The sequence below is a fragment of the Hoplias malabaricus genome, chromosome 1 (genome assembly GCF_029633855.1).
Source record: "Hoplias malabaricus isolate fHopMal1 chromosome 1, fHopMal1.hap1, whole genome shotgun sequence".
Classification (NCBI taxonomy): domain Eukaryota; kingdom Metazoa; phylum Chordata; class Actinopteri; order Characiformes; family Erythrinidae; genus Hoplias; species Hoplias malabaricus.
This window is the reverse complement of record NC_089800.1, coordinates 40,561,937-40,576,088: the sequence shown is the minus strand read 5'-3', so window position 1 is coordinate 40,576,088 and position 14,152 is coordinate 40,561,937. Positions and strand designations below refer to the sequence as shown.

The 14,152-nt window shown below is 41.0% G+C and overlaps 1 protein-coding gene across 7 annotated transcripts in view; it reads right to left on the bottom strand.

Annotated features, from left to right (window-relative positions):
• The window catches only part of igsf9ba (immunoglobulin superfamily, member 9Ba), a 99,582-nt gene extending 86,609 nt beyond the window's left edge, over window positions 1–12,973 (bottom strand). For all 7 annotated transcript variants that reach the window (XM_066662579.1, XM_066662573.1, XM_066662572.1 and 4 more), the window contains exon 1: window positions 12,788–12,973. In XM_066662579.1, coding sequence (XP_066518676.1) covers window positions 12,788–12,851 — 64 coding nt within the window. In that variant the 5' untranslated portion in view covers window positions 12,852–12,973. The remainder of the gene's footprint in view (window positions 1–12,787) is intronic.
• Window positions 12,974–14,152: the final 1,179 nt, after the last annotated feature.

Sequence of the window (14,152 nt, the reverse complement as noted above, 5' to 3'; positions counted from 1 at the left end):
TGGTCTGTGTTTCTTTTCATACAGTTAGTACTCTCCTGAATTTAGAGTCAACTACATCTACAGCTAAAATAAATCAATATTATCTATCTATGGAGCAATATCCTCTTCTCAGTTCATGCTTTTCTAAGTTTGGAGGTATATTCGTTGTATAAAAACCTCCAAACTGCCATGACCAGAGGGAGAAAGCCTAGCATACCAGACTGAGACCCTTTTCGTTTTTTTAACCCCTGTACACTGATTTAAATACTTTACGCCAGTTTCAGGCATGCAACAAACTGGAGAGCTAGCAAATGGTGAAGAAACATCCTCAGAATTTTATATAAAGTGTTTATTGATTAGTAGCCTTTAATAGTGGCGTAGATGTAACTCTACAGCTCTTCCTTCATTTTGTACATGCATATCTAAGAATATGCAATTAGTCACAACATCTCCACCCAGACTTGAAAACTCTTTTACCAGATATAAAACAACACATGTTTACATTTTAAACATTATTTGTTTTAACAGGTGCAAGTCTTTAAATTGTACTGTCTCTATACATCTTTGCCCTTACATACCTTCATGTATGCTTTTTAATTCATACTGTTTGTTAATATTTATTAAATCCTCTGAGGTTGATCCCACTTATGGCAGCTTTGGCCTACATCCAGACATTTGAAGCCTGTAAGACATTCAACTGGCCTATTCTTTACTCTGTGTCGCTTTAGTAAATGCTTCAGTTTTTACATGCAGTTTTTACAGAGGGAGCCTCAGGTTGCTTGTCATTGCTACACTACCCAGTGATTTTTAACAATGCACGAAACAGATGATTTTGACAGACTCTACCAGGGCTGAGGGAAAAGCCTCTTGTATTGTTTTGAAATAGCACATTTTGTATAAAATGAACTTGGATTCCTTCATTAGTCAAATACAGATATAAATACCTTGGAATGAAAGCTGATTGTGGTGCTCACTGCTTTATTTCGGAGTTAGTGAGCTGAAGTACACAGCCAAATATGTTTCATTGTCCAGTAATTACTTACAAGCTGCACTGCATAAATTTATTCATTTTTTTCTCCGTGCCACTATCAGCAATACTAACTATAGAACCTTATATGTCTTTATATGAGAGCATAACCTGTATAATTAGAGGGGGAGGGGATCGGTTCTCTTTGAGCATGGTCAGATTAAGAAAGAGTCTTGACAGCCTGAGTTAAAAGACTTCCCATGCAGGCCAAGAATAATATAGTGCCTGTCTAATAATTCTGCAGAACCTTTATTGGATCATAACAAGGAGAGGATCAGCATCAAACAGGCAACTACTAGCGCTGTTTTCATTTCTTTAATGGAAATACAGTGACCCAGCCATATTTATTATGCCAGAAAAAAGGGTACAGAAAATATCTTGATATTTCATTTTGGAAATAATAATGATGGGTACCTTAATGAAACACTTACCTACTTTGGACTGACCAGCATAATAGTTAAAATTAGTAGAGCTCAGGAAAAGTGGTAATTATATACATTTTCTACAATTTTAGCTGTCTGAAAAATAAACACATAAAACAAATGAAAGTGCCAGTGGATAACCACTAAATTCTCTAAGATGCTCATCTCTGCTAGCACCCCGATCAAATTTTAATGTTGGCATTACAATTTTAGTACCTCTCTGGCAGAGACATTTACATTTGAATAATAATATTTTATTATGAATGTTACATACTAAATGTTGACTCCTTCATTCGTAGCCTGGCTATGGACAATACAGGAAACCATTAGCTTATGAATATGACCAATTAGTTGTACTGAGATCACAATGTGGTCTAATTAGCCCAAAGAAATCCTGTTAAAACAATGTAGATGATTCTGGGGAACTACTGTAGTTACAGCAAAGCAAACTACCTCTGTGTTTGTCTTCATTTCAAACCTTTGTATCTTTTAAAGTTGTTTTTTAAGGATTTTTGAGTAAGAAACTGTAGTGTGCAAGTGGAAGTTTAACTTGTCTGTAAGTTTTGTTTTTCATTGATTGAATTTCCCCAGAAACTCATTTGTAACTCAAGCAATTTTGTTTTGTAGCACGTTTGGTATGTGTTTACTTTTCATGCAGTTAGCAGTCTCCCAAATTTGGACAGTTCCACCTTATGTAATTTGGAGTCAGTTCCACCTTATGTAATTTGGAGTCAGTTTCACCTTATGTAATTGAAATAAGTCAATATTACGCACATATGGAGCAGGAATAGAGCATCATCCTCAACTCTCTTCATGTTTTTTAATGTTTTTAGGCCTCTCCACTGGCACTCTATGCCATTTCTTGTGGCTCAGCCAGCAACACACAGAGGAAAAGCCAGAGCCATTTTGGACTAAAGTCTCTTAGTTTTTTCCCCCCTTTTAACAAGCTATGGGTGTGTGCTAACACCAGGGCTATGTTCAGCATGAGAACAGACTGGAGAGCTAGCAAATGGTGAGGAAACATCCTCTGAAATTTTTTTAAAGTGTTTTTGATCTTCCCCTGTGACTGCAATGTGAATAAGCACTGCATCAATAATGAACACTGGAATTTAACGTTTTTGATATGTGACATTGCGTCCATGTGCCATTCTCTTCTGTCAATCAGAGACATCTTTGTGCAAAACAGCAGCTGGTGAAAGTGAAAAAAAGGCAGTAGGTGCACTTATGAAATCTGGCAAGATGTTTGTTAAGAGTAAAATCCCATCCAATTTTTATAGGAAATACAGAGAAATGAAGAACCACAACATACATGTAAACTAGCAAATACATCTTTTCATTTGTCTCTTGACATAAGTGAAACATATAATTCTTCCGTCCATTTATTCTTGTTTTGAATCCTTTGTGTATACAATGTGTTAGTAATTAACTACCTTGAATCCACACACATTGGCCATTGCATCAGAATTCTAAAGGTGCACAGGTTAAAATCAAAGTTCACTGCTACCACCAAAATGACAACCCAATATCTATAGCAAACAATCTGCAGATTCAGATATGGTTCAGATATGAGCCTACAAACAAGCTCTTAAACCATTGCTTAATTTTTGCTTCAAAAAAACTGTAGTCTCTGTACACTTTTCTGAACACTTTTCCAGACACAATCACACAGGACAGAAAGTTAGTAAACTGCAGCTGAGACCTCAGAGACGCCAGATGGTCACTCAGTTCTTTGGATTCGCAAGACATGGTCACTTTAACAGGGTCATAGGTGTCTGTCTGATGGAGCGCACTCCGCACACGTTCCATCACCCCATCCCATCTGGTGCCTGGTGTCCCTGAACATTCCAATCCGTTCCCCACCTCAACATGTATCTGATGACACCATACGTTAAACAGTCCCCTCTAGGTACCACTTTGGAGACCATTTCTGAACATTTGCACAGGAAAAAGGGGTAAACTACCATAATAAAAAAATGACAGAAATTCTGTGTCATCTGCTAAATCACAGAGTACAGCAATATGAGAGGAAGGCGCATGGCAATCATTCAAGGCAGGATGCATATCTCCCTCTCTATAATCCATACGGAGGCATTTGATTACAGGTATAGCTAAAACTGATGACAGCAGAGAAAGCACTGCACATTCTCAGCAGGAAATCCCATCTTGAGTAAAACAGAGCTAAATGAGCAGCAACACATTAAATAAAATAAAATTGACAGCAGAACCACAGAAAAGATAAAGACTAAAGTAGAGCATCCCCTTAAAAACAATAACTCATCTAGAACACAGTGAATTGAAATTTAACCTTATAGAGATTGGAATACAGTGTCACTAACTCCAATTATACCACAGTTACCTATTTAGGACATTTTGAGATAATGCCAGTCTTTAAACCTGGCAGAGAGAGAGAGAGAGAGAGAGAGAGAGAGAAAATGCCAAAAATGAACAGAAAGCAAAACATTACCAAGTATCCAAGTATCCCTCTAAGCCCACAAGGAAACTAACAAGGATTAAAATAATTAAAACACAAAAGATATGATCAGCTTTCACAAATGTTAAACAAATATTAATGATCAGTATTCTGAACATCAGCTTCCAAGAGACATCAGTTTTCCATGCAGCTGTTCTTGACATTTAAGTCTAAATACTATTAAGATGAAACATGCTCATTCAATCAATCCAATCAATGCACGCAGTGAATGAGACTGCCACAGGCTCAGCCCAGTGTGCTCTGCAAGTCATGCAAGTGTGATTAAAAATTCACTATGCTGGCTCCAGTAGCTACTGCAGGTACTTTAAAACTGGCTTGGCCTGCTGCGGGAGCTTCCCTGGTGTGATTAAATCTCATTCAGTATGCAACTCCATAACTCCACCCCTCCCCAAATGTTTGCAATTTTGTCATTGTCAACATAGACACATTTCCAATAACCAGCTGGTGTGGGTTCATGCTCATTCTCTCTTACAGCGATGCACAAAAACTTACTTGAGTGCTACCTGCCCCGCCTTGGACAGAGTCTTGATAAATATTATAGCACTGCATTGAGCTGTACTTGGATATACACTGAATTTGTTACAGTGTACTGAAGTTTGTGACAAATTTTAGAATTAAACTATTAAGCACTGTACAGCAATAACACAAACTATGCTGTGTCATGTGTCCCAAATTTCCTGATATTTCAGTTATATAATTGATGTCCAAGCTGGAGCTCATATATTCCCAGAGAAACAGCATTAATTGTGATAAACCCTTCTGAACATGAAGAAAGAGGCACATCACATTTTAAACACAGGCTAGCAACATGGGAAAAAATCCTGTAGAGGAAGAGTTTACAGTGCAGTTTGCGGTGCCTGGCCGGACAGAAGAGGAGAGTGCAGGCCGGCCTCTGTAAGCAGCCTGCTGAATATTTAATGGCCTTGAAGGAGACAGCACGGGCCGAGTTGACACAGCTCCAGCTGACGAAGGGCTGGAGGAGACAGACTGTAAGGTGAGACAGCGAGAGGATGTAGAGAGAAACAGAGAGAGAGAAAACGAGAGTGAGACTGTGAGTGAGACAGAGGGAACGAGAAAGAGAGCAGTGGCAGCATGCCCGACTGGCAGGAGCTACCATCCCAGATCAAGTGAGCACACACATCTACAACTCAGCCGGCTTCAGCCAGCACTGACAGCAGCGCTAAAGCCACACTAAGCCACACGTTTGTGGGCGACTGAGCAGGCCAACAGGGGCCACCCACAAGCATGGGCTAACTTTTAAACATGGCTCACTACTCACATAATCAAGCGTTGAGAAATGACCTTGTTGGAACATTTTCTTACATCCAACATCCATTCTTTATACAGTATATATACACACTGATAGTCAAAAAAGTAGTTGCAGGAATCCGGAGTAGAAGGAATCACCTGACAGGAATGAAAGTTGGTGGGTAGGTTTGACAATGTGAGACATGTGAATGATTCAAGTTTCACACTCTGCTGTACATGTGTACACAGGCCTCATCACTGTACCTAACTATATAGGGTAGATTTGTTGTGTGTGCTTTCCATTGTGACTCCTGCTGTTGTGTTGGTAGCACCTTTTGCAAGTGAAGTATGCCTCGGAGAATGGGTTCTAAAGCAATTTGAGCAGCTGGAAGGGTTCAGGAGGGGTCCGTTGATGTATTGCGTGCCATACCGGTCATCTTGGTATTACCATAGCATACCCCAACGAAATGAAGTGTCCAAGAGGTTGTTCATTGAGCAATCTTCCGGTTTGATGGGCGCGTCACTGCCAAGGACTACCGAACCATTCTGGAGGACCATGTGCATCCAATGGCTCAAACACTGTATCCTGAAGGCGGTGCCGTGTATCAGGATGACAATGCACCAATACACACAGCAAGACTGGTGAAAGATTGGTTTGATGAACATGAAAGTGAAGTTGAACATCTCCCATGGCCTGCACAGTCACCAAATCTAAATATTATTGAGCTACTTTGGGGTGTTTTGGAGGAGCGAATCAGTAAACGTTTTCCTCCACCAGCATCACATAGTGACCTGGCCACTATCCTGCAAGAAGAATGGCTTAAAATCCCTCTGACCACTGTGCAGGACTTGTATATGTCATTCCCAAGACAAATTGGCCGCAAAAGGAGGCCCTACACCATACTAATAAATTATTGTGGTCTAAAACCAGGTGTTTCAGTTTCATTGTCCAACCCCTGTATAGCGTTACAACGACTGCCCTTAACACCACGTGAATGTCACCTCCAACTGAAATGGTGTTGTGCCGAACTCTCATGGAGTCACTCAAATTGCAGCAGGTCGTCTTCAGTGATGAGTCCCTTTTTGGAGGCACTGTGGTCAGTGCCAATATGAAAGGTTTGTGGTCAAGCATCTCTCACATCCAGAAGGGCTGGTGACATTATGTGTGGTATAATTTTGCATGATGGCAGATCACCTTTGGTCTTCATTACATGTTGGGCTGCAACAACTAATCGATTAAATCGATTAAAATCGATTTTTAAATAGTTGGCAACTAATTTAATAATCGATTAGTTGGATCTAAGTTATTATACACATAGGTACAGTTGCTACATGTGACGAACTCTGGAGGAAAAATGGCGGAGGCGGTCACAGCAGAGGATAATGTTAGCACAAGCAGAGAGAAAATGTACGACCCAAGTCATCAAAAGTATGGGAACACTTTCAAGGAACAGCATTAGGTGCAAAATGTGCACAGCTGATCTCGCATGGCACGGCAGCACATCATCACTGCATGAGCATCTGAAAATGAAGCCTGTTGGAGCTGTGTGTGAAAGAGATTAAGTATAGTAAGTTAATTCTACTTTTTCTCTCACTCAATGTTACTAGAGCCTGCTAGAGTAGTTAAACAACGTTTGTTTTCTTAGTACATTGATATTACACTCGTGTTTAGCAAACGAGCCTTAGCATCCCCCCGAGTTTTCTCTTCCACCTTAAATGTGTCAATGCTCGACCAGCAGTTCCAAAACAGGCCGTAGTTTTAGTCAAGCTAACGTTAGCGACAAGTTCTATTTTTTCTCTCACTCAATGTCACTAGAGCCTGCTAGAGTAGTTAAACAAGATGTCTCATTTTTAGTAAATCTATATCACTCTTGTATTTAGCGAGTTTTCCGTTCCACCTTAAATGTGGTGGCAGTTACATTCAGAGTTTAAAAAAAATCCAAACATTTTTAAAAATAATATATTTAAAGCCTTTTTCAAGGTCTTTTCTGACTGGCATTGTGTGTTAGTGTTTGAGTATCACAGCCAAGTGTATATTACATTACATACCCTGTGTTAAATATTGATAAAATAAAATTAATGCAACGGTTGGGTTAATTCTTCATGTAAACGCTAATTTTTAATAATGGTAGGTTGTGTGTTCCTTATAAAATTACAACATTAGTTCTCTAAAATCTTAAATACCTTAACGATATCTGATCATGTGTTAGATGAATTTCCCTTTCATTCTCAGCACATGGCAGCTTCACCCAATATCCATTTATGTAATTTCAATTTGCCTGCATTGTTGTCTGCATTTTAAATCAGTAGTTATTAACTTAAAAAAGGTGTATGTTCATATCTACACTTTCTCTCTCACCTCAGATAAAAACAGCCCAGCATTGCTGACTATGTTTTGAAGATCTACACACCACAGCAAGCAGCTGTTCTCACTGATGGTGTCGTGAATATGCTAGTAACAGACAGGAAAAATTTGGCTTGTCTTCCTTTTTATCCGATTAATAATCGATTAATCGAAAAAATAATCGACAGATTAATCGATTATCAAAATAATCATTAGTTGCAGCCCTAATTACATGCATGGGATGGATTATCGCAGGACACCATTAGGAAACTCTACAACTCCATATTGAGATGTCTGGCATGTTGTGCCCTTCTGAATATCATTGCAATCCAACAGTTCCTTCTGGCTGCTACTACTTCTTGATTATAAGTGTATATGTCCGAAGATTTAATTAACAGCTACTTTATGGTGCACCCACTGTGGACAAATACATTCAGATTTGAAAAACAATCTTGAATAGAAAACAGATAAGCATGAAGTTAAATGGGACACTGCAACAGCAAAACAAGCTTATGGCCACCAAGCTCAGTGCTAAGACTCAGAGAGAAGGACCCTAGAATTGAATTGTGGAGTCATGGCGCTCCATCCAGTACTTTTAAGATGAGTTACAGTGGCATTTGGGATCCAGAACTAATCATATAAATCCAGTACCTCCCATCGAACGCTCAAAGAAACACCAGTACAAATAGAAGCTACAACAAGGCAGGGACAAACTCTTTAATAATTTGCACTGATGAGGGGAGGTGCCAACCTGATGACCCCTGTGAAGGGCTAGTGATGCAGTGGGTGGTTTGGGTACTCATGTGATGAGCTCAATGAGTAACCGTAGATGTTAAGGATAGCTGGTTACTGATCGGATCATAAACAGCGACAGCAACCTTAGGGTGTAGCTGTAGGATTCGAACAATAGATATTGTGTGGCTGTTGGTAGGAAGAGAGTGGGGTGGGCCCTATGTGAAGCTCTAATGGATTGGCATAGGATATTTTACATCTTATCTTGTTTATGGTTATTATATGCTTGATTTCTGAAGACAACTGGAAGAAACAGAGACCTGCTGCAGAAAGTGAAGCACTACATAAAGTGAGCAGTACCTACTCTGACTAAAGCAGGTTAAGCAGTGTATTATGGACCCATCCCGTCACAAGGCCACAGGTCAGACAAACGCCGCTTGGCAGAGTGAAGAAAGAGGCCACTTTGCCAGACGTGTCCATTACCAGCAATCAGTACCCTGTGCCAAGAGCTCTTCCTCATAGCTCTGCACTGCACCGTGCCTCTATCTGTTCTCAACATTCCACATTATACTCCTTCATTAATATCTACCCAGTGTGTAAGTTCAGAAAGCCACATTTAACCCTTTAAATCCCTAAAACTCTCCAAGCTTTGGTCTGCATCAGGGAGAACACTTCAGTTCCTTAGTTTCATAGTGAGTACCATAACTCAATAGTTAATAAATAAATACTTTACAAGCTTAAAATAACTAACAACTGCACCTAGAATTTAAAGATAACTACCAGGTCCAGAAATCATCTACCATTCTAATCCAATGCAATCCTCACTAGCTTTGACTGTTCTTCATTTCACTAACCTATGAATAAATGAATGAACAGTGTTGAGGGAATGCTAAATATTACCTAATATTCCTTTAAAGAGCCCAGCTTTGAGAAAAATGTAATTTCCTCAACAGAAAAGTACACACACACACTGAGCTGTTCTCAAAACAAGTTTTCTCAATCTTAGTTAAACATGGAGCTCTCACCCCCAGCCCATTTCAAATGCATTGTTTTTGTAATTAAATAAAAGACAAGCCATCTACATATATCCACCTATTCATCTTGTAGCAGTTTAGCCCTGTCCATACACACTGATCTTATAGGTGGTGTTTTAGTACTGATATGATGTTGGGCCAAACATTGTCTTTAGCCATCAGTATTGGCTGCTCTACACTGATAAGCCAAAACATTAAAATTACCTCCTTGTTTCTGGACTCACTGTCCATTTTAACAGCTCCACTGACCACGAGGGCACTTTGTAGCTATACAATTCCAGACTGTAGTCTAGTTGTTGCACTGTGTATTTTTATCCCATTTTATCCTGTTTTTTAATGGTCAGTAACCCTAGATGACCACCAAAGAGCAGGTATTATTTGGGTATTGAATGACGTAAACAAACTACAACAAGAAACGAGCTAGTGCATCTGATTTTTAAAGCTACAATGTGATCCAACAAGGAAGGTGTGTCTAATAAAGTGAGTAGCGAATGGACACAGTGTTTAAAAACTCCAGCAGCACTTCTACGTCTGATCCACTCCTACCAGCTCAACACACACTAACACAAACCCACCACATCTATATTACTGCTGCGCTGAAAAAGATTCACCAGACTATGGATGAATAGAGTGAAAGAGGGCTGAGAAAGTGTGCAGAGCAACAGATAAACTACATTTTGTATTTGTAAAACTGCTTAATAACTGAATTGTTGATATTGGCAGAATAACCCTTATAAATGTACTTATAAATATTTGTAGCAGATATCAATTTAAAATGTAATAGGACTACGGTTCAAAAGCCTTTAATTTGGGCTTGTCTGAGATAGTGGAATAAGTTCAATGAATCAACAAGAAGCTTTATAAATTATATATTTAGCAGGAATCCTGGATCATTCACTCTGGCCCCTCCCTTTACTGTTGATATGCCCATCAATATGACTGCATTACCAAATCTCTTAAACAGTGTGGGGTGGAATAACTGTTGCCATTATTTCTCTCATTTACATCTTTGAAACCTTGCAGCTTGTGATGAAATCAATTTTCTCCTTCACTGCCTCAGCTGTATTTGCAGTGCATAATCCCTCCCACAGTCCCGTGAGCCTGTCAGGTGCTTGCTTATTCACTCACTTATTCGAGGATACCAACATCTCATTTTTAGTTTTCACACAAACACACACTGCAGAAAACTATTGTTCTAACAGGCACTGCACTGACCACAAGCCTCTACACTAGGACTACACGTATGGTCCTAAGATGACTATGCCAATAACAAGAGCTCAGTGTGTGATCAGTGGATGTCCTTGTTAAGCTCTAATTCACAACAGCCCTTCTCTTCTGTGTCTTGTTGGGCTAGTACTTAGCGCTTGATGTTAGAAAAGCAGTCTCTAGTCACTCATTTGTTGATATGTAAGAAGCCTCCAGTGACCGCTATTCCTTTTAGCAACAATGATTTCTGGAGTTACTGGGCTGAGTAAATGTTTGTGTAAGAGGTTTTGAGATTTATATAATCACACTTCTTGGCCATAAACACCTCCAGGCATGTTTTCTATTAACGAGTAGTCTAAAACACTGGGCTAAGAAGGAAGGCCTGTTCAGCTCTGGAGTTGAAGCCACTTTAATGTCCCAGATTTTATAATCACTGGAAGTCATCAATTTGAACTTGAAGTAGCTGACTGTTCACTTTGCTGACCTGCTCAACTAACACCTCTATGACGGTGGAAATACACAATACATCTAAAGTTATTTGGACGCTGCTTCTACTAAGTAAATTCTGGTACTGTAAGATGCTCACCATTGAAAAGCAATAGAATAGAATGGGCAGGTCATTATGTCAAATGCAAAGCATGGGCTGGAAGGGTGTAAAACTCACTAGAATTGGCTACAGAGCAGTGAAACTGCATTCTCTGGAGTAATAGGACTCCCTGCAGTAACTTTGGGGTTTGCAGTGCTTTTGAAGAGGCACTTATAATACAGAACTAATTATCTAACATCAGTACCTAACTTCACAAGCTCTCTTGTAGCTGAATGCATTAAAATCCTAACAACAATGTTCTGATTTTTTGTGTAAAATTCCCATCAAATCAATAACCTTCATTTCAGACGAAATGCCTGATAAGCATGGGTCCACATACATTAATGTAGCTGTAGTTTATTAGCTAGCATGCACATGTTGGGTTTAGCCTATTTTACTGATGTGGGTGTGTCCATTTACTAGTAAACCATCTGGTGGTGAACTGAATCAATCCTTCAAGAGTTGGCTCATGTTTTGGGGCCAGGAATCTTTGAAAATGTATCCAAGTCTGGAGAGGAGAAACACTGTTCAGTAACAGATAAATGACATTAAATGTCAATTCATTACAATATGCAGCAACCAGGGCCAGAAACTGGACTCAATGTTTGGAGTTGAATACTCTGGCCTGAACTATACGCCCACCAAAAGGCTAATGTAACCAACAAAACGAGCCAGGATAACGCTGAGGAGGTCTGCCTTGTCGTGTGAAAATTACAGACACAGCATTTGTGGGACTGCTGAACCATTTAACGAGTCCAATCCCCCTACCACACCTCCCATTCAAAGCCATGCTCTAATTACACAGACTCGACGTTCAACCAAGCAATTACAGTGACGGGGAAACAACGCCCTCTTGCGGACACGACGTAAAATGCAAGGTTAAGTAAGTCCATTGGTCAACAGGCAAGTGTCCATGATGTTGAAGAAAAAATAAATCTACACATGGCTTTAAACGACCCTTACATTCTCCAACCGCAGGCTCAAAGAGCAGAGATTAGTGAAGGATGGTGGCTGTAGTTATGGTAGTGATGGCAGTTAATGGCGACTGGCACATTCACCATTGAAAACAGCCAAGCAGGAGAGGTGAGAACATGCGCTATAAATTAACGCTAATGTGGACAGAGCACAGGCTCTAGAGTTAAACAATATCAGCATAAATGCAATAGTAATTTGGAGGCTGCAAAAAATGTCATGTCCCCCAGTCAGCCGCTGTATCTACCGTGATGCACGCCCCTTTTCATCACTGGATTTCATATAAGCATTCTGTTCCACTGCAATACACGCTGACATATTCCTGCGATGCAAAGACGTGCTATTCGTCAACAAGGCGACAACTGAGCATTTGCATTCGATCGGCACTTAAATGGGTTTCAGTGGCACCTAAAATCCTCTTAGAGGCTCATTTGTCCTCGGTGGAGAAGGTGGGCTACTACAGAAAGCGCGTGCACACTGCAACACGCCTTGTGTCTGGCCATCGCTCACGGCCTCGTATTGAGACTATGGAAAACAGCACGCGATCATCTCCAGCGGCTATGACACAGAATTGTAAGCCGCGACAGACAGTAGGCTAAATAAACACCGACAAAAAAAGGCGCTGACACGTTTCTCCCGTTTTCTCCGTTCAGCCGCCAAATAACCCAAAATGTAATGTTAACGTTTCCAGTGCTGTTCCTGAGAAAGGAAGCAGGGAACAGGGAGAACGCCGCACTTCGACTCACCTTGAGCTGTCGTTCCTCGGGTGCTGAATACACTTGCTATCAAAGTGGCCACATACCAAATCATAGTACTGTTGCCGACCACAGATAACGGCTCAACGTGCCCCTTTCAGCGCTGCGCTCATATTCGTCCTCCTCGGCGTTCACGTCCTCTGCTCTATCCTCTTCTCTCCCTTCATGCCTCCCCTGCCCGTCCGTCCTAATGGCATCCTCCTCCTCCCCAAACACGCACACACCACACACACACTCACTCACTCACACACACCGAGCACCTGCGAACACCAGCAGCTCTCAGTGGAAGACTGGCGATGTCCGACTCGCGAACGAATCCCGCTTCTGAACCGACTCTGCTCAACACAGTGAGCGAACCGATTCACAAGTCCAACTGAATAAAACTTCTTCGGTGGCATCTGCACTTCCAGTCCTGGTGGGTCGGAGTTAAGCTCAGTTTAGAGATTTAAGTTGCTGTTCAAATAAACACTTCCTCAGTGGCATAACATCGAGGGAACTTCCCCAAATTAGAGGATGGTATGATGTAAAGTAGCTGCCTAACACTGTTGCCCTCAACATGACAGACTAGGGTTTGATTACCAGCTTTTGTAGGAACATGTTATGCTACAGATGGTACAGTGCACGGTGGCGCAGAAGGTAGTGTCGCATTCACACAATCCCTCTCCCGGTGACTGTTTGTGAGGAGTTTGGTGTGTTCTCCCACAGTCCAAAACCACAAGTTGGTAGGTGGTATGGTGACTCATAGGTGTCCATAGGTCCGAGTGAATGTGTGTGTGCGTCGCCTTTTGAAGGACTGGCCCTCCCTCCAAGGTGTGTTTCTGCCTTGGGCCCAATGATTCCGGGTAGGGCCCACCGCAACCCTGAACTGGAAAAGTAGCTACAGAAAATGAATGCTATGCTAGAGCAAACCTTGGGAAAGACACCAAACTCTGCTTTGACAAAGGTCAACAAGCATAACAAGGCTTTTCAAACACAAGTTATTCAAACCATATGCCAAAGCAGAAACTAGTACCAGCCAAACCATCAAAATCAATAACCCATGTCTGCAGTTAACAGCATAGTGTGGGCTGTTTCCACCTAGTCCATCTCAGCACCCTCAAACATCTTGACCTAGACCACATGAAACCATCTACCAGCCAATTCTGGACTTAGCTGGATTTTTCATCAGGGTGGGGCTCAGGTTTAGGCCCAGTCTCTACCCCATTGGTGTCTCCTGCACAGCACAAGCTGACCAGGGGATGCAGATTGTGCAGCCATATGTGTGTGAGTAAACACTGCACAGTTTATATTGGTCATTCTCTTGTTCTTCGACAGTGGACACAGGATGCTGACCACAAGTTTTTGGTTGGTGGACCA